The 25,849-nt window shown below is 38.7% G+C and overlaps 1 protein-coding gene across 5 annotated transcripts in view; it reads left to right on the top strand.

The window, feature by feature from the left end:
- FIGN (fidgetin, microtubule severing factor) overlaps nt 1-25,849 on the top strand; it is a 102,057-nt gene that overhangs the window by 73,879 nt on the left and 2,329 nt on the right. For 4 of the 5 annotated variants that reach the window (XM_061452071.1, XM_061452057.1, XM_061452065.1 and 1 more), the window contains one exon: nt 19,215-25,849. This exon is cut by the window's right edge and continues 2,329 nt beyond it. In XM_061452071.1, the coding sequence (XP_061308055.1) occupies nt 19,223-21,463 (2,241 nt within the window). In that variant the 5' untranslated portion in view covers nt 19,215-19,222 and the 3' untranslated portion in view covers nt 21,464-25,849. The remainder of the gene's footprint in view (nt 1-19,214) is intronic. The other variant, XR_009743123.1, reaches the window with a different exon arrangement.

Below are 25,849 nucleotides of genomic sequence, written 5' to 3'. Positions count from 1 at the left end.
ATATTCAGCTATGGGGCTTTCTGCTGACGTTTTATTTGACATGCTGTTGGTGGCACTTAGTTGTATTTAAAAAAAAAAAAAAAATAGAAAAAAAAAAGGGGGGCAAAAAGTCACCTCTCAAAAATAAGCAGAAACGCTGAATTTCAAAATATGTGTGGTTCCTGCTGTTCCTTTTAGGTCTGGAGGTTGTTAAGGATCATGTGCCAGAGAGGTAAATAATTACAGAATTTACTTCTTTGGGTAATTTAACACTTGTCACTTATTCTGCTATTGTTGACATCTCTACTTTGGCATAAATCAGATTTTGACATAACTAAACCTACAATTTTGTTTTTCTTCACACACATTATCTCTTCCATGTGAAAGGCACTGGGAAGACACGGGCTGCCATGAAATCTGAAATGCCTGCAGTCAGCATGAAGAGCACCTCTTTATTTCAGTTTCATTTCCTGTTAATAGAGATGAACTTGGTGAACACATTGGGGCACGTTTAGAAATTGTCAAACAGGCATTCTGTAAAAGGAGTTAGGAGAACCTAAGGAAGTCTCTGCCAGTTTGGAAAAGATAAGCATAGTTAACCATTTGATCACCTGCCCAAATTCCTATACCAGCAACACAGTCATACTCCCCCTCCGTGTGGGTAGTGGAGGAATTGGCACAGAATATCCCCACCTTTGGTGACTGCTGGGAGGTTTAATTTTTGTCACTAATTTCAAAGAAATCTCAACGCAAAGTGTACTTCTTTGAGTAACAGTGGCACGATCTCCCACCAACATAAATCACAGTCTCTTCAAGGAGCATTGTGAAAGGGAAGTGGGAGAAAGAGTTGGAGGCTACAAATTATGCCACTATCTAATTATGCATCTTTATTCATATGACTAGTGAGATATCCACGCACATGTTAGCAACACAGAGATCTAAATTATAGACATTAATAACAACTTGAAGAAGAGAGCAGGGGAACTGGTCAAACAGTTTAAATTCTCTGTCATAGCAACTTGTGGCTTCAGATAGAGCTATCCCAGAAATATAGATTAAATTTTCTTTTTCAACTAAATCACACAGGTGGTATCTTTAAGCAGTGCATATAAAAGTAAGCTCATTGTTCATCCTATAACCAGCACTTCTATACCCAATATGTGAGGTGTTACAAAGAGGTAACATTACAGTGAAATATTTTAATCTAGTTGAATGACCTTACACAAGGGGAAGAATTTTTCCAAGAGGGACAGCCCGGTAATGAGGCTGAGGTGTGTCCTAAAACGGCCCAGAGCTCATTGTAGCTTATCAACTACTGCTACAATTCCTAATTTGTGGGGCACTAGTGCTTTTTCTGGGCAGTCTATCATTTAAAGTGCTGTGAGAGACAGTTTAATCATTTTAAGAGTATGCTGTGTAACTGATCTTGGAAGTGCCCAGTACTCACCAGAGATTTATTGAAAAAACATTTGTAGCATGACTGTCTTTCCTTCAGAAAATAGAATATTAAAAAAAGCAGTCATGCTCAGCAGCAGTTTTCATTGATGCATTTGGGGCACTCCTCCTCTTTAGCAATCCAGACCTTTTTACAAAATGTCATTTCTGGTTATCCTCAATACAAAATGGCCCATCAAAGCTACCTTGGTGCAACCTTACCTTTTAAATATCAGTCTGTGCCTTCTAACCATTTGTTATCAAATACCTTTTAGTTCAGTCATGGAAAAACTCTCTGTTTAATACATAGAATTAACAAGACATGGATACACCTTAAGGCATTTTTCATTAAATCAAATATAGAATATTTATTTTACATGGTTTGGATGTATTCTTGAAAAGATGGCACAAGGTCTTTGTATCATAACATACCGATATAATTGTGTGCCTAATGAAAATAATGTGAAGTTAAAATCCAGAAAGCTAACAAAAACTTTAAGGCCATGGACAAACTTAAGCCTTCCTTAATCATAGTAAGTAGTTAACAAGTAATTGAGTATAAAGATTCTGCCTCATTTTCCTTTTTTTTTTTCTTGTGGACTAAAGTTCCTAAAGCTGTTATAAATGTGATTTGCTTGTTCCTACTGTCTGCTGTTTATTCTCAATACTAGATATATCTTCAGAGCAGCTAACCCCATATACTGGTACAGTGGGTTAGGTATTCACCTGGCCTTAGAGAGTTGGCTGACATAGACTGAGAGAGGTTCTCTCCACACAGATTTCACAAGCCGTGTTGAAAGGCTGTGCTGTATCAGCAGAGTTAAATTTCTAAAGTGAGCAGCAATCACCCAGGCTGGCCTTCAGTACATGAAGGAACTGGAAACATGCAGGATAGGTGGTAGGAACAGGATACTGCTTTGTTAACTTCAAAAACCTTTGCTGTCCTATTTTCTGACCACTCCTTAGCACTGCTGCTCTTGATTTGGCATAGCTTGATGTCTGAGATAGAGGATGGTGAAAAAACGTGTGTGAAGAATGGGAGGGCTGTGGGGTGGAGAGGGGAAAGGGAGAAGGAAACCATATATGTTGAATACAGGAGGAGGGATGCATCTGAAAGATCTGTCTGTCAGATCTCCTGATTTGCTACCAGTGAATAAACTGTTAAAGTTTATTGAGTATAAAAAGCAATTAACTGAATGTTTTTTATCTTTTTATGAATAAAACAATGTCATTCTCTAGGCAGAAATAATCTTGCAGTACAGTGCAGTGCAGTGGGATAGATGCTGAAAAAAAGGGTCACTTAGAATTTCTCAAAAGGACTTGTATTTGGGATTGTAGTTGATATAGTCTGAATTGAGATAGTCCAAAACATGTTTTTTCTGGTTTTGTCTTTTTCTGTCTGCTAGATTCCAAGCTAGACACTATGCCATAGCTAGAGACAAACATCATCCCTGCTCTGGGAGGAGAAATAAATATATGTGTACAGTTATATATACATACAGAGAGAGAGAGATATATTTTCTGAACCAAAGCTTTATATTGTGTCTCTTTAAAAATCCATATAAAATACAAATACAGAATCAAAACTGTAATAGCGAGGAACATATTTCCCATCTCATGCTGCAGGGCATAAGCTAATCTTCTGCTGAGATCAGGAAGGAACCCCCCCTTCAACCCTGTGTTGTTTTTCATTATACAACTGGCTGTTTGCATTATGTTTTTTTATTAGAACTTGATTGTTTAATGACAAAGATACAGAGTTATGCTAAAATAAATAGAAAGCTCTGTGGTGGAAAAGCAGAAAATAGACTATGAAAAGTAAAGTAAAAACCAAAGACTCCTAGAATCTGCTCTGCTCACCCCAATCCCTCCAAAGCCAGTGAATGTTTTCCTCACTCACACATGCATTTTCTTTATTAAACCCCATCCCCCAGAAGAAACCACGACTGTATTATTTAGAACCTCGTGGTGTTCCTTTTGCCTCCTTCATTTTATAAGAAGATACTTCCATAAGCAATATCAGCCAGGGAAGTTCTGTACTAGACTGCTCTACCTTTAAAAAAGACCTACTAGACAAATCTGTATGTTTAAACCAGTCTAAAATGCTGGAAATATTGTCTGCCATAACACAAAGGATTCCAGTTCTGTTGGACAAATGTTCTCATCTGATGCAACTCATCTATTATGTATCTTTTGTAAATGTGTGATAATAGAACGGTAACCTCAGCAGTCCACAGAGCTAGTTTGTCTGTGATTGTTTGGACAAGTGGTTGCTTCTGTTTGGAGCAATTAAGTTTACTTTTGTTTTGGGGGAGGTTTTGTTTTTTTAAAAGAGCCAACAAGCAAACAATGCAGAACACCAAGAGAAATAATTTTATTTCATCCAAATTGCTCTCAAAAAAAAAAAAAAATCCAAACTAAATTGCCATAAACAAGAGAACAGAGAAATCTGAGGTATTCTGTACCCAAAGGCACCCTCCGGATTGTTTATGGTACCTTTTGCTGAAGGGCAAACTGTGATTGATGCTGAGTCCTGACTGGGAGAAGTTGGGCTATAATGTTGGGATTTCACTGACGGAGAAGAAAATAATGTCTATGCTGCTGTAGAAGGTGAAATAGATTTCACATGGACTCCAGTTTCTGATATTTATGCTGCCTTTTGGTGAAGTTGTCTTGAAACAAGCCACTCCAAGGCTCACCTTAGGTTTTAATAACAGTAAACATTCCCACTAGAGCTGTCTCCTCCTACTTGGCCATGTCCCTGTGGAGAATCCTCACCCTCTGACACCACGGAGGCGCTGGCTGATGGCAACACCTTAGGTTCAACATGGGTTTTAAGGTCGTTCTTCTTGTCCCTTTTTTAGGGATGCTATTGCTCCCTCTCACTGATTCACAGTGCTTTGGGGCAAATTCTGCCTTGAATTTAACCCACCCTTTGATTTCCTACTTTTGCAATTTCTTATACTAGTCTGTACTCCTGTATATATGACACTCCATCTCAGGGTAGCAACCTGTAAGTAATGTAAAATTTGATAGGTCCTAGTTCTTCAATGGAAGAAACTCCTCAAAGAGTGATAAAGAAGGCTTTTGTGTTCAGACTAAGCAGACCTAGAGACATCAGAAGGAGGAGTCTCAATTTCTATTGAAAGTCAGTCATTGCTTGGGATCAGCATCTTAGTTGAGCAGACTGGTGTTTTGTAGGCTTGATCAAATAATAATGAATCTGAGGCTAAAAAGTGATTTTTTTTTTTTTTTTTTTTTTTTTGGTGGTAGTTCTAGAATACAGAAGGAATGCAGTGAAGGCCCCCCCCGCTTTAATATTATGTTAGAAATAAGAAAGGAAGGTAACCATAGTTTTATGATAGCTAAGATATACCTCCTGTAGATCCTACATTTCTGTCAACCTCAGTTTTAAACCACTAAAAATATCAGACTGTATGATATTGAAGGATTTACTGATGAGCAATTGATGCTTCAAAGCATCTGCGCTTAGTAAAATCAACAGTACAAAATGCATATTATGCATCTTAGACCATCGGGTTGTCACTCACAAATTATGTGAACTTTAATGCATTATTCAGAAGTACAAGAGGAGGCAGTCCAAAGCAGCTGTGGAGTCTCTGTTATTTTATTTTATTTTATGTTATGTTATTTTACAGAGAGAAGAAGCTAAGTATGTGACTTAAAGGTACAGTTTGGATTTATGTTGTAGGGTAAGCAGCAGCAGCCCTAGAACTGTTGGATCTGAGTACAAATTCAGTTCAGACATAAGAAACTGGAAGATATTCTGATCTGAAAGCTACAAAAAGCACATCTGGGAATGAGTTCTGGGTGTAGGGATGGCTGGTTGGTTGTTTTTTTGTATTTCTTTTTTCCACTTCGTAGTGCAAAGAAGCATATACCACAAAATCAAATGAAACTGGCATTAATTTGGTAGTCTCGGTTCTCATAGTCCTATTGATTCAGAAAGCTGCAAATAGATATGGAAGCTCAGAGGCTGCATTTAGGATTACTGAAGTTTGAGGGCTAGTGTACATGAAAGATGTAATGAAAGCACGCATTCAGTAAAAGAACTCTTCTTAACATCTTAACATGGAATTTTGATATAAAAATCTTGGTTCAAGAGAATTAGTCTTCATCACTTTGTTGGTATTTCATTATTGATTACTCATCTTTATGCTCTTTTTCCCAAAGTCTTGGCTGCCGACAAACCTCGAGCAGAATATCTAGCAAGCAAAACAACATTTGCATCTCTATGTATTTCTCCTAGTGGGAGACAAAAACGTAGTCTTGGTCATTTCTTATTGATGACTTTAAATATTATGTAAGGCTTAAATCAATCTGGTGAGAGAACAGTAGCTATTCCTCAAGATTCACTCTGGATATTTAATTAGCTAAAGCTTATACATGCAATTTATTTTCTTTTTTGCCTCTTTCAGCATTTGTTAGGTAGTAGTATTGATATGACTACTGCAGCGAGGTGTACGTCTAGTTAAATTGAACTTTCTATTGATGAAAACTTATCTCTTGCTGATGGCTGTGTTTTATGAATAATATATGTCACAGCATTACATTTTCAGAGCTGTGGTGTTCTTTGCATTAGGAACTTGGGGTTTTTGGTGCTAAGTAGCTACTAGGAGTTGATGATATGTGAAACATGTAGGGAAATAGCATTAGTTGTATATGTGTGTATGCACAAATATATATGTATATTATACATCCGTAATTTTATTTTGAAACCAACCAATTTGCTCTATTTTTTTCTCAAGCATTTTCAGCTGTGACTATGGAAGGAGAACTGACAAGTGTTTCTTCAAGTATCTCTTTTCATTGGCCATTTTTGTTCATTACCATTTAGCTGGTGACAACAACATTTAGTACTTGTATATTAATGACTAGAAATTGTTAAGTGAGGGAAGAGCAGTCAAACAAAGCCAGGCAGTATTAACTTTATGCATGCTCAGTAAATGATACCTGACTTACAGTAGTCTGTATATTCCCCATATAGTCTGTGATTAAGTACCATTTACAGAGGTAATCCAGTCTAGCACAGTATTTTAAGCAGTTTTAATTTTTTTTCTGCAAATCTTATTGAACCCCAAGCATTTTCAAATATATTTTTAGGGGAACAAAAAGTCTATATTGCAGTAAATCTATCATCACAGCTACCGATTCCTTGAGCTTAATTATGACACTACTAAATGTGAAAATCTATTCAGCGCTAGGAACACTTTTCACATTACATTCACGCTAAAGATTGGCTGTTAAGAGCTCATTACTGGTAGTTTTCTAAAGAGCGGTTTATTAAACACTGTTACCTAATAAGCATCTTTGGTGGTGCAAATTGCTGAAAACAGTAATGAGTCTGATTAGACTTCATTTCAATTACAACAGCTTGTCTAGCTAAAAAAAAAAAAAAAATTAAAAAAAAATCTCTCCTTGATGTTTTGGAATCTGGCTACAATGCATTAGATGGTTTAAAAGGAAAATGCCACCTCTGTGTTTCCTTTCCACAGTTCAGTAATGAATAGAGAGCTGTCCGAGTAGCCGTCCAATTTAACACATTGGAAAACTAGATGGGCAGCGTTGGAAGCACAATCCTGTTTGCTTAAAAATTCTACAAAGGCTTTCCAGTTAATATATCTAAATAGGGTCATATTTAGGTTTCCTCTGCTTCCCTTGCATAAGAATATAAAACCGTAAGATGAGAGAAAATTAAAATGATTCATTCCTACCTGCTTTGCAGAGGTTATGCATTCCTCTAATTATGCACCTTTCAGTTGTTATCTGTAAATCATTTACAGATCTGTAAGATCTGTAAATCTTTTACTTGCAATCACAAAATTCTCAAGCTTTCACAGTACTTCATGATTCAACCTGTGGGGCTTTTTAACTTCTACAAATTTTTTCCAAAGTAAAAATGAAACTTAATAAATTTATACTGCTGGTATCAAATACTTCACTGAATATTTGTTAGTTTATGAACTTAATTTTTGATGCTAAGTGTGTTTAAGTGTATTAATGTTAAGGTTTCCTTAAAAGTCATTCCTTTATCTTGCTTACACATTCTGGATGAAAAGAATTTAAGTTGATCGTTACTCAATATGTAGTAAAATCATAATGTTCCTGTTGATAGTGTATAGAATTTTTAATACTAAATTCATGTGGATGCACTTTTATAATATTATTTAACACAGAATTGGATATTTTTATAATTAAAACCTTGTAATAAATTATGCCTGGAGAAATTACAGAAGGGGGCACACATAGAAGATACAGTGCTACTGAAGGTGGTATGTTGGACTGGGTCTCGGTGTGGCTGAAATCAGACTTCTTTCCAGGCAGCTTACAGCAAATTTTAGGAAGGTTCACATTCAATAAAGTTTGCAAGCCACCCTATTAGGCATAGGAAATAATGCAGAAACTGAGCTAATGCAGCAAATACCAGAAGACTCTGTCCAGATTTTAATGAAATGTTTTCTGTTAGGAGTTGTTATTAAATATGTGGCCCAAAACCCCAATGCTGGTGAGCAAAACAGACTTTGCTTAATTAACTGCTGAATAATTGTTGCCTAAAAAGAAAATCATACAGTAAAAAGTGAGGCACATTTATCTCTTTCACAGTAAATTGCAAACTTCAGTGGTTCTTGTGACTTCAAACCAGAGAAGTGACAGCAGAATCAAGCCCATGAACCTCGGCATCTCGTATTGACAGCAAACCCCTTTTTGGCTCTTTTTGTGAAGTTACCTTTCTACCTTGTCTTTGAAATTCTTCCAGTTAGCTGTGACATATTGTATATTTTGTGAGAGAAAGGACTTTCGTCAGTGTGCATCATCAAACATCAAGTAAAATAGTGGGTTGGTTTTTTTCTTAAGAACATCATACAAACACAAGTGCTATTATTCAGCTATACAAATGTGTGCCTGTAGTGTGCTTTGAGATGCTAATCAGTGGAGCTTGACTTCTGTACCCCGAAGCAAATTTTAAAACTATTTCATCATTAGCTGACTATGTATGCAATAACACTATGGACAAAATTACAGGAAAAATAACACAGCTTATTGTTATTTAATCTATCAACAGTGCTCCGATAGTTATTGATACAATCATCACATGGTTTTGATTTTTGTTGTCTCTTGAAGGCTGTTTTTACAGAAAAGACTGAATTTGTGTGATAGCTCCAAAGACGTGACATTTTATCAGCTGGGCTCTATCATTTCTTTCTGTTTTTAAAGAAAGCATGTTATTCTTTTCTGCCCCTTAAACTGCCTGTGCACCCTCTCAATGACATACTGCGTGTTTCAGGACATGGCTCAACTTTTCCTGCTGCAGGATGAGCTTTGCTCTTTTTGAGAAAGGAGAGCCAACATATAACATGAGGAGTTAGTTTTCCCACTCTCTCCAGTACTATGGCAAAAATATCAGCATACACAGAGTTAAATTTCTCAGTTAAGTCATTCTGTCTAGTGCCTATGTGTGTAAAATATATAAATGTTCATGCATATAGGAACAGAGAGTTTTCTATATTTACCTATAGAAAATTCCCTGTTCCTCCTCCCCCCATCCCCTAGTTAATTTGTCAAGCTAACTGAACAATCTATATAGCTCTTTTCAAGCGCTCAGGAAACAATACAGTAAGTCCCAAACCAAGAGCATGTAAAAAATTGGCTGTCTTCCATTTTTCAGTAGTTAATTCAGATACATGTTATTGAATGAGCCAGGAAGAATGTTTGGAATTTGTGGGATACAATAATTGAAAGGTTTAAGTGGGGAAAAGATTTAGTTCAGTGTCTTGTTTCTAGGATGTCAGTTCTTTGGTTATGCTTCTGCTTTTAATCTTGTTTCTCCTCTTTAGGGGGAGCAGGAAGGAAAGGAAGGATCAGCTCCTAGTACAGCCAAGCCCGGGAAGGAGCCATGCTGGAGCTCTGTTTTCCTGAAGAGTGTGATTAGTGCAGTTCTGATGACTTAGCTAAGCTGTTCCCTACCTTGGGGAGGAAATCTGAGGTTCCCAGTGATAGCATGATTTCTTCTTACTTCATCTCTCATGTTGAAATACTAATGTTGTTTGTTTGGGTTTTTTTAAATGGAAAGACTAAGTAAGTGTACGGATTGATAATACAATCCTTTTACGTGGGAAATTCTCTTTGGAAAGACAGCGTGTGCCAGCCCTAGCTGATCTGATGATTATAGTGAAGAGAAATGTGTGTGGTGTGTGTCTGGTACGACAGGGAAAAAGGGAGAGAGTGGATGAGCTCTGCTGAGAGCTCCCTGCTCTTAATCCTGGGCCATGTCAGGAGTATTCTAAAGCAGTTTATCTTCATGTGTCGTCTTGTATATAAGAAACAACACTAAACCCACCAAAACTCATTTCATATGTAGCTTTTTCCACAGCCTTCAGATCAAAGTTATTTTCTTCAGGCTGGACTAAATTATACGCAGGTCCCAGGAGTGAAGGACACTGAATTAATGCACTATGTCAACCAGTCCTGGCTATAGAATATTTTTATAGAAGTGTGAGACGCAACATCTCTTTACTATTTCATTAAAAATTAATGTGCAGATGATTGCCAAAAAGCAAAATGCGTAAATAACATAAACAAATTTTGCAAAAGCTTTGTACACTGTGGAGTCATCTTAAGAAGGATTTTTTTTCCTTGAGTATCAGATTACTTCTATATATACTTTTAATCAGTATTTGTTCTCATTTAGCTAATTAGCAGAGGTACTCTAATCTTAGTAAAACAACTGTTCGTACCTCTCCTATGTTGGTAGGTTTTGGAATAAGCACTTTAAAAGCAGAGCAGCATTCTGGTTACAGGCTGGAGCAGTGTGTTATTGGCCCATATGAATTTGCTTTTTCACTTTTGTTAGTTGAGTGTAATGGGTCAAGCCTGACTACAGTTATTTGAAACTTATCGAAATTGATCTTTGCCTTCATATTTGTAAGGTGAATAGGGCTGGTTAGATAAATCTCTGGAATTAGCCTTCTCTTGCTGTATATAAAGCTATGAAGTATATGCATACATACATAAATTAATTTTTTCTGAAGTATGATGACTGAAAAATATATTAAAACATATAATGTAGTGAAATCTGTACAGAGTGCTGCTGCTGTTAATTGGAGGGAAATATAGTTTAAATAATTTTCGGCGTAATTTGGTTTTACGTATTAGAGCAAGATTATTTTCTAACATTTTGGAACAGCATGATATAAGAAATAATTCAGCATCCCTTAATATCTATTTATTGTGCACCCACTTTGTTCAAATAAAGTATGTCCCTTCATGACAGTTTTAACCCCATTTATCCTCATGCACAAGTGCTCACCTGTTATTTACTCACATAAGAGAAGGTCGATACTGCAGAACAAGGGGAGTGCTCTGTTGTGACAGAAACCATACATATTCATTAGCTTTGCTGTCCCTATGGACACATGTAGTATGTCCTGGTGATCTTCATATGGCAAAAGGAAGTGAGCTTAAGAAGGAAGTCGTCTTAATGGATTTAAGAAACAAAAAAAAAAAAAAAAGTGTTTTTAAAATGCTTTATTTACATTGAGGAACCAAATCAGTAATTCTAAGTGTGAATGAAAAATAAAACTGCTGTAAAATGAAGCAATGTACTGAATCATGAGTAGCAACAGAAATGGAAAAAATAATAGAATCCAATGTTTGAAAAGTACAATTCTTAGATTCCTTTTTTTTTCCTGGAAAGCTTAGGTCAGGATCTGAGTGTTCCATATGAGGCTCCTTATTGCTGCAAATTTCTTTTGCCTCTCGTTTCCTTGCTAAAAAGCAAGTTCATGGTTCTGTGTTTCACCTGCTGCAGTTGATTGTGTGAGAAACACGATAAAGCAGTCAGTGTATTTTATCTGCTCTGCTTTTAAGGATTTGCGTTGTGTTCTTTCAAGGTAAATGTGCCTCAAATTCCACTTTTGGAAGGGGAACCAAGGAAAAGGCCACCTCTGCTATTTTGTTGCTTAAAAAGAGAGTATGCATTTTGCTGCACTTATAAAAGCTTCAGTTGGGTTTCTTGGAAACTTGAAGTAAACACTTCAGTAGGAGCACAATCAAACTTCAGGTATAGACTGTTTTGTATTTGCATGAATATTGGTGCCAAGTGAACAAACTCCATGTTCATTTATGACTATTTTAACATGAGTGTTTTAATTCTCAGAATCACTACAGATATCTGACAGTAGTTATATCGATTCTTATGTTTATATAGGTATAAATTGCAGATTGTGTGGCATATTAAATCTTTTAAAAACACATTATGCCTACAAGCTTTCAGTGGAATACAGAAAGTTATATATATAATTTTGATAAGTTATGCTTATTTTATTTACAGTTACTTTTCTCCTGAGTATTCTCTGAAAAATTATTATGGTCTCATTTGTTTGGTATTGACAAAATATGCTATGTCTTGCAAAGGCATGGTAGTGTTTGAAGGTACTTGACAGAAACAGCTTAAAAATATAAAACCTGGGAAGGGGAAGAATCATTATAGGTTGAAAGAAAACTCAGTGCAATTATTGTCTTCATTAATGTGTGTTTTCTAGTTGGTTTAGAAAAGTGTTATGAGCAAATGTGTACAGTGAGGGCAGACTGTAAAGTATTTTAAAGATCACTGACAATAAATCACAAACATGACCAATTTTCTATACAGAAGGATTCTGACACGTGTGCATAAATGGTTTTACTTATGGTACGCAATGACAGTGCATCAGTGTGATCACACTGCAAGAATAGAGCCCTGAACTGGGAATGCTTTTGTGCTTAAGGACTGCTGTTGCAGAGAAACCGATACCTTCGAGGTGGGCAGCATCCTGGGAGATCCTGTGGCGTGCCTAAGTAATAGTTATAGTCCCTACCTTCCACACGTGTGGGCTGCTGTTTGCTTGGCCTACAGATCAAGCCTGCTTCTGCTGGCAAAATATGATAGTGTCATCTCTGGACCTAGTTCGCCTTTGCTTGCTTGACTGTTATTTCTCCTTATTTCTGTTTCTTAAGGCCTTTGAAGCTGATGGATCTGCTAACGGCTGTTTAGCCAGAAATGTCTTTGTGACTGCTTTACATAAATGGTGGGGAGGGTGCTTGAGAAGAGAGAACTCATTTGCTGTAAATGTATTGCAATTTGTTGCTGTAAGGTGTGAATGTGTGATTTTAAAAGGAATAATCATTTGACAGTATTTAAATTAGATAATTGGCATGTATTACTTTGAGATTCCATGTCTGTTTTTTAATTTTTAACTGGTCCAGGCTCTTCTAAAATATGTTGCATTTTTCTTATTTCTTTTATTTTTAAGTGCTGTTGACATATATGTGATCCTCAGTATTACTTGTGATTTAAGTGTTTTGTTTTAAAGATTGAAATGTTTTCACTGTCTGTGCTAGATGGGAGTCATATTGTAAGTATCCCACCAACAGCTTGATGCCACTGGTGTGTGTGGCATGCATAGGCTATGTATAATAAAAGGAATAACAGAGCCCTAACAAGAAAATGCTGAGAGCACTTTCCAGGCCTGTTTTGGTGAGTTTGTGGCTGCCACTTACTGAAAAAAGCTTCCAGAGCTAGGCCCGTACAGCTGGGTGGCTCACTTGAAGGCTCATCCTCCTGCCGAGTCCTTTGACGTCAAAGGAGTTCCTCATGGACTGGAGCAGAGGTCTTAACTGAATAATTAGAAAATAAATGTGGGAATCATTTTCTTTCTTTTTTGTTTGTTTTTTTTTCTTTTTTCTCCTGCAAAGCATAATTAGCTCGCTCCACTCTTCAAAATCCGCCCTGTTTCCAATTAAGAGAGATCAGTTGCACTATCTTCAAACAGCTAAAATTATGCTTATCAATAAAAAATGGAGTGTAAAAGAATTGTTTTATCTTGAATTAATTTTTATTATTATGGGGCATATGACAATATATAGTCTTACAAAATATCAGATTTAGCACAAACCCGGGGTGTTGTGTGTCCTACATCTTGAACAGTGGTTATGGCATGACTCATATATTCTATTCTGTCCCATGTGTAAGAAGGATTTTAAAATGTGAATTTAGGGCCTGATCCTCAAGGTACTAACATGTTTGTTTCTCACTGATGTATGAGCTATGAGAAGTCCTGATACATTCCAGTGAAGTGCCTGTTTAAGTCAGTAGCTGTTCTGGCAGATCTCTGCATGTCCACAAGAAGCAATCCCTTGGCTAAATTCATTATGGTCCATTGTGAAAATAGCGGTTTTGAATACCTGGAGACAGGCCTGAGAGTAGCATTTCAGTGGGCAGCTTTTGGAGTCTTTGACTAAATGTGTAAGCAACCCAAAGTGGTGAAGTTCAAAACCACTTGCAAGTCTACAAGCAAGAGGGTTGGTGGTACTCAGAGCTGTGGTTTTGGAGTTGTTCCTTACCTTGCAACAGTGTGATGCTACAATTTGGTTATGGACAGTTATCAGAAGCATCTCATTTACTTGTTCATCCCTGGTACAGTCTGCCCCGGTACAGTCTTCCCCTGTTCAACGGCACATTATGCAGTTGCTCATATTGCATTTAATCATATGCTTAAAGTTAAGAACCTGCTTAAGCAACTGATGCTCACAAAGGAACCAAGCAGACTTGTGCTACATATAACCTGAGGCACTGCAGGGATGAGGGATAAACAGGAATAGAGAGACCACAACCTGAGAAAATTTTTCTGTTGCCTCAGGTATGTTGAAGGAATGGTTGGAGGCCCCTGACCCAAACTAAAACTTTGGTAGCTGGTTGGGAAGGTTGGTGTGCTGCCCTGTTTCTAGTTCCTTGTGCTCAGTACCTGCATGCCATTTAGGTTTTGTTTCCCAGCATCTCTGGATGTGCAATGCAGCCTCTGCAGGTATCTTCAGAAAACCACAGCTTCATATGATTTAATTTTAGCTTGATTATTTTATTAGAGGTATGAATAGATGAGAGAGAGGTTTACTAAAGTCCTTGTGCCCTTTGTCTAAAGCAAAACGTTGATAACGAAGTTGGTTGGTTGAAGGTGATTGTCATTGCTTGGACTTCTGTGTGGGACACTGAATCCTTTGTTGTGTTTTTACCCGGTGTGGTCCTCAGCTAGTATTTCTGGACTTTTCCATGCCTGTTTTCAACAGAAACACTTGTATTTAAATTGAAAGGAAAGGCTAGATATTTATTTTTAGTTTTCTGTAACTGATACAATCCTGTAAGGCGTTGAGCATTTTGACTTGATACTGAGGGCACCAGTAGAGGAGGGTTCTTTGTGTTCACAAACTTATTCATGTTTCCAGCAGTATCAGACCCCACTTGACCAGGATGTGTAGAACACTGCTTGTTCCTTATTTGCATTCAGATTAAAATGTTTCTTAATTCTGACATTCTTTTGTTGTTGTTGTTGTTGTTCTGGATTTTGTGTGGCTTTTTTTAGTGTGGTTTGGGGGGTGTTTTTGTTTTGTTTGGGTTTTTTTCTGAATTTATAAATCTGAATATGTAAGTGGATTTCTGCTATATGGAATTGTTCTATGTGAAATTGATGAAGTACTGTGTATTAGATTTTATATTTTCAGGCTAAGTGCACAAAATTAGAAACGGAGAAAAATGGTCACAGATTTGGTACAAAGAAATTGAATAATTAAATTATTGACTATAATTACTTTAAATGTAATTCAGATAGATCCAACTTGAAGAATTATGGAGCAGGGTTGTATAGCAGGGCTTTCAGGACAAGGAAAAATAGATACTGCTAAAAAAGCCTACACTGCCTCTCTATATAATGTATTAAATTTATCTTAAAAGCTATTCTCTAATAAGTACATACCTGTACTCAAAGAACAGAACCCTTTCCTTTTGCCCTTTACAGCCCATACCAGCACAGTTTACACAGTTCAAAACTGTCAATAGCTCAGAGGATTCCTAAGTTAGCAAAGATTTAAAAAAAAAAAAACATTCTTCAGCTTTGCATTGCTTCTGGATTTTCAGGAAGTTACCAAGCAAATGCACTGTTTGCAGGCCCATGGCTTATGTCAGAGCTTAAATTATGGTTAAAAAAATACATATATAAGTAAAAAAAAAAGAAGCAACCTCCAAATATGTCCTTATTTACCTGATCTTGGGTATTTGTATCAGCGTTTGGATTCCTAACAAAAGAAATGCAGGAGCATGTATCAGCTCAAGCAAAAAAACAACTAGTAAAATACAATTTAAAAGATGGAGAGGAAGTGGCTGCAAACATTACGCAGTTGGAGGTGGGGGAAGTGTTTGCATAATTAAAATAAACTACAACTTCTTTTTTTTCTTTTTTTCCTCCAAAATCATACATTTGACTTTTGTCAAACAGTTATTGAACTATTAAGAAACTGAGTCAAACCTAGCAAAACTTTGCTGCTTTTTCAATTACTATCAAATTGAAGAAATGGCTCTTTCCCCCCTCCTCACCCCAGTCCAGACCATTCCAGTGGACTTCATGTAAATACAGATTTCTTCACTGCTAACTAATGCAAAAAATATGCATATGGTTAACTATTAACCTATGCTTCCAAATAACACTAATGATTGCAATGTGCTGGAATAAATGCTCATGTTTCAGGGGAAGAGAACAGTCCTGTTCTCTTAAGCTTATCTAATCAAGGCCTAATCCTGCCTTTACAGCCTTTGTTAAATGCATTGGTATTTAATATGCATCAATAAATAAACTTTCAATTATTGTGCAGTGTGCATATCCAAAGATAGCATGACAATGTGAAACTACTGGCCTAGCTAACAATTATTCCAAATAAAGAACGCTGATGATGTGATTTCCTCCCTTCTTCTTCTAATGGATAATTCAGATTTTCTGACATTCTTTTGCAGCCTCATAATAAGGAATAAAAATTAATCTAGACCAATAAAATTCAGAGAATTTAATTTTTACACCACCTAAATGAATCTCCCAGCTGTGACTGAAAATAAAATTATTTTATTTTAAAAGCATGCAATCCAATCTAAACAAAAAAGGGCAATTGATTAAATTTTTAAAGTATTTATGAAACATATTTTGAAAAGCTTGAAAATGGGAGGTGTATGATATATGTTGTTGCGCTCTGACCTAATGTATTCTTTTATCTCTTTAAATCGAATGGTCTTCCTTCTACAAGCTGTTAAAGACAATGTGCCACAAGCGTATTCGTTGACTACAGTACAAATACCAGCCCAGCCAGATTCTCTGTTCCATCCATGCCTATTTCATTCACCTTCTTTTTCACAAGTTTTGCTGCTGCTTTAGTGCATTCTTTTCAGTCTTTCTCATTGCATGTGAGTAGCTGGTGAATCATCAAGCTACTCAAGTTCTTCTGCATCTCTGTAACAAAAGCTTTTAAGTGTTTTGGTAACCTTATAAGCCAAATACTGCAGAACACAGTTTGTTGGGTTGTTTCAGTTTTGGGTTATTTTCTGTTTGTTTGTTTTTTAACAGGGGTAGTCAACTTGTATGTCACTTAGGCATTTTTATGTTACAGGAATATTAATATTCTTTTATAAAAGGTTGAATTAAATTTCAGGGTGCTAGAACTGATTGGACGCTGATTACTTCCAATTGGCTCCTGGTGATTTGCTCTTCAGATTTCTGGCTGAATTTAACCAAGTATGATTTCTGAAAAGCTTCTGATAGTTTCTCATTAGAATTGCATTTATTTATTCTTATTTTTTATGAGCATGATTTCTATGATTTTACCCAATTTCATGATCTATTTACTACCTCTGAAAGGCAGTGGTTGAAACATCGGAATAATTAGCAAAAATAGACTATATTCATACTAAACGAAAGAAATAAATCTGCCAAAAACTCAGTCTCAAAGCTGCATTTGTCAAAAGCACTTCTCTGAATTAACTTTTATAGGATAACTGTATAATTGTTAACAGACATTTTTCTCAAGTTGTCAAAGTGTTGGAAAAATGAGAAAGAAAATGTTCAGGGAAAAAAATCCACAAGTAATCAATGGCGTGCTCGTGTGGACTGAGATTTGCAGTGCTTGTGCTAATAAAATATAAGGCTCCATTAGAGGTACTTTGCAGTGCTCAGGCTAAATTTAAATAATTTGGTGATTTGCAAATGCATGAAGAGTCCAAAAATAAAAATGAAGAGTCCAAATGCAAATGAGTGCAACGGCAATAAAATATAATTGCAAATGAATCTGTTGCTTTATTCATTTATTGTGTAATTACTGCAATCCTTCCCACCTTGTTTTCAGTATTTCTTAATCATTAAGTCGGAAGCATGACAGCAGTGCCAGCCCTGGCATGATTCTCTTTGACTAAAACCTTGTAAATTAACACAATTAGCACAGCATCATCCTGCTAATTAACTTCCAGTGTCTGGTGCAGTGGTTTTGCAAACAAGGAAGAGGGAGTCAGAAGGGAATAAACATGCCATTCTGTTACCAAACTGTGTGCTGTGTTAGGTTTAGCTCAGCGAGGCTAAGCTGGCCATGTCAGATGCCAGAGTCAGGCAATGAAGAGCTAAAGGGGTTGGGGAGAAAAACAGGAGGGGGTAGAAGCTGTCAAAATAGACTGCAGTAATTCAGAGGGGAGCTGGTGCCACAGATGCTTCATTTCGACTAGGCCTCCTCCTTATCAGGGAATCTGTGCCAGAGGGCACAAGACTGTTTGCAAAAATCACTTTTGGTAATACGAGAGAGATTAAGGAGGTCTATTTGATACAGCTGTACAAAAATCAGCAATGTGTCTACCATGCATAGGTAGAGTTGGAGGGGGTTATCTTTAAGCTTTTAAATTGCTCTTACTGCGCATGGTGGATTACGAGGAGGAGTGATTATTCCCATCACATTATTTACAAGATTAATTACTTCAAAATGACATTTGCTTTTTTTTCCTCTTTTTTTTTCTTTTTTATTCAAGGTGGGGGTTACAGCCAGCTGTGGAAGCCGCAGAACTTTTTAGGGACTTAACTTCATTTCTTTTTCCTTTTTTCATCTGTTTTTCTTTTCTTTCTTTCTGTTTTCTTTTTTTTTTTTCTTTTTTAACCCTCTTTCTTTGTACCCTGGAGGCTGTGAGGCTTGGGGCGGGGGGGGGGAGAGAGAGAGAGCAAGCAAGGAGACCGACAGACAAGTCATGCTTGGTTTTTTTTTCCAGAGCCTCAACAACAGAACTGAGAGGCAGAAAGGAGCCAGTTGTAATTCATACCGAGTTGTAGGCTTTGTGTGATGAAAGCGACGGAGCGCTGCCTGGGAGATTGCTTTGCTGCACTCCACGAAGCAGATTTGAAACTGTCGTGGACCACTTTAGATGAGACTTGGATTATGGAATGACCTGCTATGTCTGTGTCATATTGTTCTGCGCAGGGTGCATTATACTGTGCTAACTAGGTGTTCAGTACCAAATAAGAGAGGTATCCTAGATGTGATCTGTCAGCTGTGTCTCATATTTTTATATTGGTTCAAATATAAAACTGAAACAGTGATGAGAGAGGACAGAGCAGCTGGATGCCGTGTATGTTAACAATAAATCCGCACTCAGGGTATTTAAAACATACTGAGTTTTATTTAATTACTTTGAGAAATCTAGCATTATCTGGCTTTTTTAATAACCCCCCACTGTATCGGCAAAAGATGTGTCTACGTGTGTATGTGCCTACAATGAACCAAGCAGTTTATGCTGCTTCATAAAGGCACTGGATTTTCTTTCCTTAAGGATCTGTGGTGTTAAGTACAGTCTTTCAGAGAGCTGAAGAAGTTCCTAGGCAGTATGTTTGAGAGCGCATTTAAAAGCATCTGAAAAAGGCCGAGCTTACTGTTAACTTTGGGTTTTTTTCCTGCCACCCTAGGCTTGAAGATGCAGTGGACGCCAGAGCATGCCCAGTGGCCAGAACAGCACTTCGATATCACTTCAACTACCCGGTCCCCTGCCCACAAGGTGGAAGCCTACCGGGGGCACCTGCAGCGCACCTACCAGTATGCTTGGGCCAACGATGACATCTCGGCTCTGACTGCCTCTAATCTTCTGAAAAAGTATGCAGAAAAATATTCTGGTATTTTGGAAGGCCCGGCCGAGCGGCCCATTCTCAGCAATTACTCTGAAGCTCCCTCGGGGCTGGTGAACGGTCGGAAGAATGAAAGTGAGCCCTGGCAGCCATCGCTGAACTCGGAGAGCGTGTATCCCATGAACTGTGTCCCAGACGTTATCACGGCCAGCAAAGCTGGGGTAAGTGCAGCCCTCCCTCCCGCAGATGTCTCGGCCAGCATTGGGAGCTCTCCTGGGGTGGCCAGTAACCTGGCTGAACCCAGTTACTCCAGCAGCACCTGTGGAAGTCACACAGTTCCCAGTCTTCATTCAGGGCTCCCATCTCAGGAATACGCTGCAGGATACAATGGCTCATACTTGCATACCAGTTACAGCGGCCAGCCAGCACCTGCACTTCCATCCCCTCATCCATCCCCACTGCATAGCTCGGGACTTTTACAGCCACCACCACCACCGCCACCACCAGCCCTTGTCCCTGGCTACAACGGGACCTCTAACCTCTCCAGTTACAGTTACCCTTCTGCCAGTTACCCTCCTCAAACTGCTGTTGGCCCTGGGTACAGCCCTGGGGGTGCCCCGCCGCCCTCAGCGTACCTGCCTTCAGGAATCCCTGCTCCGACCCCTCTGCCCCCAACCACCGTCCCCAGCTACTCCTACCAGGGCCATGGTCTGACCCCCATTGCGCCATCTGCCTTGACAAACAGTTCAGCGAGCTCTCTCAAAAGGAAAGCTTTCTACATGGCAGGGCAAGGAGAAATGGACTCCAGTTATGGAAATTACAGCTATGGCCAACAGAGATCTACACAGAGTCCCATGTATCGAATGCCCGACAACAGCATTTCAAATGCAAACAGGGGGAATGGTTTTGACAGAAGTGCTGAAACATCATCCTTAGCATTTAAGCCAACAAAGCAGCTAATGTCCTCTGAACAGCAAAGGAAATTCAGCAGCCAGTCCAGTAGGGCGTTAACACCCCCATCCTATAGTACTGCTAAAAACTCACTGGGTTCGAGATCAAGTGACTCATTTGGGAAGTATACCTCCCCAGTAATGAATGAGCACAGTGATGAGCACAGGCAGCTCCTCCCTCACCCAATGCAAGGCCCGGGACTTCGTGCAGCTACCTCATCCAACCACTCTGTGGACGAGCAACTGAAGAATACTGACACACACCTCATTGACCTTGTTACCAACGAGATTATCAACCAAGGACCTCCCGTGGACTGGAGTGACATCGCTGGCCTAGATCTAGTAAAGGCCGTCATTAAGGAGGAGGTTTTATGGCCAGTATTGAGGTCAGATGCATTCAATGGACTGACTGCTCTACCTCGGAGCATCCTTTTATTTGGACCTCGGGGAACAGGCAAAACATTAATGGGCAGATGTATAGCTAGTCAGCTGGGGGCCACATTTTTCAAAATCACTGGCTCTGGCCTTGTCACAAAGTGGTTAGGGGAAGGAGAAAAAATTGTCCATGCCTCCTTCCTCGTGGCAAGGTGCCGCCAACCCTCAGTGATTTTTGTTAGTGACATTGATATGCTCCTTTCCTCTCAAGTGAGTGAAGAACACAGCCCAGTAAGTCGGATGAGAACCGAGTTCCTTATGCAGCTGGACACTGTACTGACTTCTGCTGAGGACCAAATAGTAGTAATCTGCGCCACGAGTAAACCGGAAGAAATTGATGAATCTCTTCGAAGGTACTTCATGAAACGGCTTTTAATCCCACTTCCTGACAGCACAGCGAGACACCAGATAATAGTACAACTGCTCTCACAGCACAATTACTGTCTCAATGACAAGGAGGTTGCACTGCTTGTCCAGCGCACAGAAGGCTTTTCTGGACTAGATGTGGCTCACTTGTGTCAGGAAGCCGTGGTGGGCCCACTCCATGCCATGCCAGCCACAGACCTTTCAGCCATTATGCCCAGCCAGTTGAGGCCAGTTACATATCAAGACTTTGAAAATGCTTTCTGCAAGATACAGCCTAGCATATCTCAAAAAGAGCTTGATACATATGTTGAATGGAACAAAATGTTTGGTTGCAGTCAGTGATACTACTTAAAAAAAGTGTAATGAATGTTGGCACACACAGAACCTGCTACATAGGGTAGAGAACCCTTTTCAGTGGTGTTAAAATTGCAAAGGGTACTGGGAAGACTACAATTTACCTTGCCTCTAAAGAGCCAGGGTATACTTGAAGGAAAAGTGCATCAAACAAGAGCTGCTGATCTGAAAAAGCCACACATGACAGAAAGCGCATGTTGATGCTCAGTTCTGTTCAAGCTAGACAATACTCACCAAGGAGCAAGGTGCAAGTGGGTTGATTTCAGAAGGACATGAACCCTGTGTGTTGATTCCATTCTGCTGTTCTTGAGATTTAGTTGCTGTCAAGTGCCTGAAGTGGTGCTTTATTTTTTGTTTGCCTCACAATTACATTGGTGGCATGTGCTAATATAAAGAGCTTTAACTTCAAACATTATTGGACTAAAGAGATGAACGGTTGTGTTGCGACAGAGAACCAGATTTTTGCTATTCTAAGAGCAACAGTATTCCTCAATCCTGTCTGTTCTGCGGTGTTAAACTAAGAACAGGTAAAACAGGGTAATGGTAATCTGGACCTTAATTTCTGCAGTTCATTTCTTTTAATGTTCTGTCTGCAAAAACTCAGGAAAGTGATTGTGATTTGTACAGTACCTCAAAGGAATGTGTTGAAAGCACTATGTACTGCTGAGAGTTATAGGCTAGGCTTCAATGTTACTTTATATTAAATATGTATGTTTACCTCAACAATTGGAAAATGGCAAGGAAAATTACTTTGAATGTATCCAGGAAAAAACTAAAGTGTGATATGACTGAAGCTTTACAGTTTTTAAAAATAGAAACAGAAGGATTTCCCAGTGTTCAGAAATGGTTCTTCTGCAAATTTGTCAGATCAAACCAGAGCAGAACGATTTTTCTTGTCAGTAAACTGTAAGAGTTTTCAGCATATTGCTCCTTGATAATTACGTGATACAGTCTTTAGAAGGTGCATAGATGAAAAAGAGCCACTTAATTGGTTTATGTTAGCATCCAAAGCAGTCAAATGTAAGATTTGGTAGGACTCCAAGAGGCAAATTACCTTAAGCTGTGACTGCTGGCCTTTGTTGCGTGGCATTAGTCATAGTTTTGAGGTTACTTTGGTGAAGCTGTAGGGAGTGGGATCAGTGTAGGTCGCTGGCATAGCTATGGGTTGCAGAGCTGTTTGTAGCAATGCAGTGGACTGTGACCAAACAAACAGTACAAATAACAAAGCAAAACTGAACCCTCAAAGTACATTTATTTCCTTTCCCAAACTGTAAAGTTGAGTTTTTGTTGTGTATGTATGGCTCCATTATTCTTAATGCAATCTTCGTTTAGCATCCATAAGAAATCTTCCAGGCTGGAGTGTGCCCACCATTATTTCTACCTCAGTTTTGTTACGTTTCTCTTGGAAAGCAAAGTAAGAAATAGGGCAAAAAACACCACCACCACTAAAGTCAGATTACATTAGGAATGCAAACCTGCTAAACAAGTTTCAGAGAGCTGCTGTTTTTTCCCCTGAAGTCAAGTTTTTCACTATGTTAGTGCTCTTTACTTCCTCCCCCCACCCCCTCTTTTTTTTTTTTCCCTCCCCCAGATATACGTATTCCGGTGTCTTCCTTCTGGAAAGACTAGGTGGCATGTGTGGCATTTGCTCAGTTCTCCCCCACGCCCCCACCTTCCCTTTATCCTTTAATGCTTTCCGTGCAACTCTTTTGGTGACAGCTGACTGATGTTGGGTAATGTCTCTGAGCAGGAGCAGTGCATGTTGCAGCTGCCCAAGGCCTCTGCCATCACATGAACAAAACAGCCTTGCTTTTTTGAATGTATTTTTTTGTTTGTTTACTTTAAAGAGACAGTAACAAAACTGTTGCAAAGCACTGGCATTTAATGTTTCTGTTAAGTAATGTACATTCAAATCCATTAAATAAATGCACTGAAAAGCCCCAAGAAGAGAGATACCAATCTGTTGATAGGTCATGTTTGTCTTCTCAAAAATTGTATAGACCTTGTCCATTTTGTTAAATCGATGGAGACATTTAGCATTCAGAAAGCTAATGAGGGATTTTGTGATATTGCTGGAAATTTATGACTCTTGATTATTACTTTCCTTTATTTTTCTTTTAAGATATATATATATATTTAGATAGAACGTGCTAAAAACAGAGCAAATAAACCAAAATCTAATTTAAGATGGATTCCTGGCAAACATTTTTTCTATCTAAAACTTTGTTTTAAGCATAAAAGTACCATTTTAAAAACAGTGCCTTTCATTAAGGGTATAGAAAGTAAGACTTAAGTACATCACTTGCTTTTCTTTTTTTTTCTTTTTTTTTTTTTTTCAACAGCAGTTGCAGTCTATGATCCTTGTTATGACCCAGTCTTTCTGCTTCCCCAAATCTCCACAGGCTGCTTCTTCACCCAGGTCATTCCACCATCCTCATATTTGGGAGATCCTGATGTCTCCATTAGCTGTAGGCTCACACTGATCACACTGGCAAGTATGCTACTGCAGATTGCTGACCCAATTTCTGTCTTAGGCATTGCCTTTCATATCTGCTATTTGAGCTGTGCTCATTTGAAAGGCTTGGGCAAGTTTTGATAAACCAACTCTTGTTCAGTTTCTCCTAACCATACTCCTAACAGATTTTTTTGCAGCTAGTAAAATGAAAGCTACCAACTAGTGTGTTTTTTTCCCCTCTTTTTGTCCAGTAGCAGAACCAAAAGCAAACAAAATTGTAGATGGTCCCTTTGGCTTCCAGCTTTAAAGCATTGTCTTTAAAAAGTCACTCTGGGAAATGGATTTTTCAAATGTTAACCAAAGTGAGAAGCTGGCAGAACCTGAGATGGTGTGAAAATGCATGTTCCACACGTGCGCACACACGCACTCATGCTCATTCTCTCTAGGGTGAGATTCTACTTTAGGGCAGCAGAAGTGGAAAGCTTCACCCCTATCCCAACAACTATAAGGAGAGGAAAATAGAGCTGGATTTTTAACCGAATCTTTTCTTACCAACAGCTGTCCTGGTATTGCTCTGAGAGGGTGCCTATTGAATTTATTGAGAGCTTGGCCAAGTAGTGTTAAGAGGAGGCACCTCAGCCCTTCTCCAAGTCCTTTGATGTAATTTTCCCCGCTTTGTGAGGGGCTGAGCTGGCTGAACCCCCTGCCATGTCCTGTCCTTATTGCTTTCCTTCCTCTTCCCACATTCAGCCCATTTTCTACCTAGTGAGCAGGTTTGGGCAAGCTGCTGGTCCTTCACCCCTCTCAGCAGCCTTCTTGTCAAGGAGTGTCCAGGAAGGGCAGGAGCAGTATCCTGAACTTGAGCGGGTCCCAAAAGTTAGGATTGGTTTTGAGAAGAGAGACAAAACACATTCTAATGGTACCTTCATTATTAAATGTTTGCTGGTCTTTGACATTTCTGTGGTAGAAAGCCATTTGCTGTCTTTTATGACTAGGCAAAGATGGGGACTGCTGCCACAGAAGTGCCCAAGTGGTGGGCAGGGACTTCCCAGCCACTGGCACAGCCCTGGAACCTGAAATGGAAATGTCACAGGATTTTAAGGAACCTGAAATGGTTAAAGAGCCTGTGCTGTGTCAGCCTCACTGCAGATGCTTTACGTTGTATTTTTATGTGGGGATCCCATTCTGCATCAGCTCATTTTCTTCCTTGTACCTTCAGTAATAATTCCTATGGCAGCAAAAGTAAAATAAATTGGAAGAATATTTCTGCAAGCTGAAGGATCAGTATCAATTCAAGAAGTTCATAATGACCTTATGTGAAACAGAAACGGCAATACTCTGTACTTCTGCATGTTTCTTTCCAAAATATTCAGAACATTAGTGACAGTAAAGAAGAGTTTGCTGACTGAGCTGATCAATGGAATGTGAAGGCAGTTTACTTTAAGGCTATTTACTTTCACACAGATTATTTATCTATTAGTCAGTTTGTATTCTACTCAAATGCAGATAGATGGGCAAAATGTTTTCTTCAGCATTAGAAACCTACCAAGGGGAAAATCAACCATCTGACTAAAATACATAGGCCAAACACCATCTGGGTGCCTTTACCACCTATTTGGAGGCTGTGCTCTGTAAAATGGTACAAGGTCATATTTAGGTGGGGTTTTATAGGATGTTTCTGTAGGGGATCGTCTAGTCATAAAGATCCAAATTGTATCCTGTGTCAAGATGTTAGTATATTGAAAGCAAATTTGGGGATCTGACCGGGGTTTTCACTGTCTGCAAATGCATACAACTTCAGGCAAAGGGCAGTTCTTATAATCACCCTGCTTTTTTCTCTGAAGCACTCCATCATCACGAAGGAGAATGCATTACTCAGATCTGAAGGATACACTTTGTCACAAAACAAGGCCGCCAAA

This window comes from Pezoporus flaviventris, unplaced genomic scaffold (assembly GCF_033815535.1).
Source record: "Pezoporus flaviventris isolate CSIRO_AGI_PZ_B2104156 unplaced genomic scaffold, CSIRO_AGI_Pfla_v1 ptg000001l, whole genome shotgun sequence".
In the NCBI taxonomy this organism is placed as follows: Eukaryota; Metazoa; Chordata; class Aves; order Psittaciformes; family Psittacidae; genus Pezoporus; species Pezoporus flaviventris.
The sequence above is the reverse complement of the archived record's forward strand: the minus strand, read 5'-3'. Positions and strand labels throughout refer to the sequence as shown.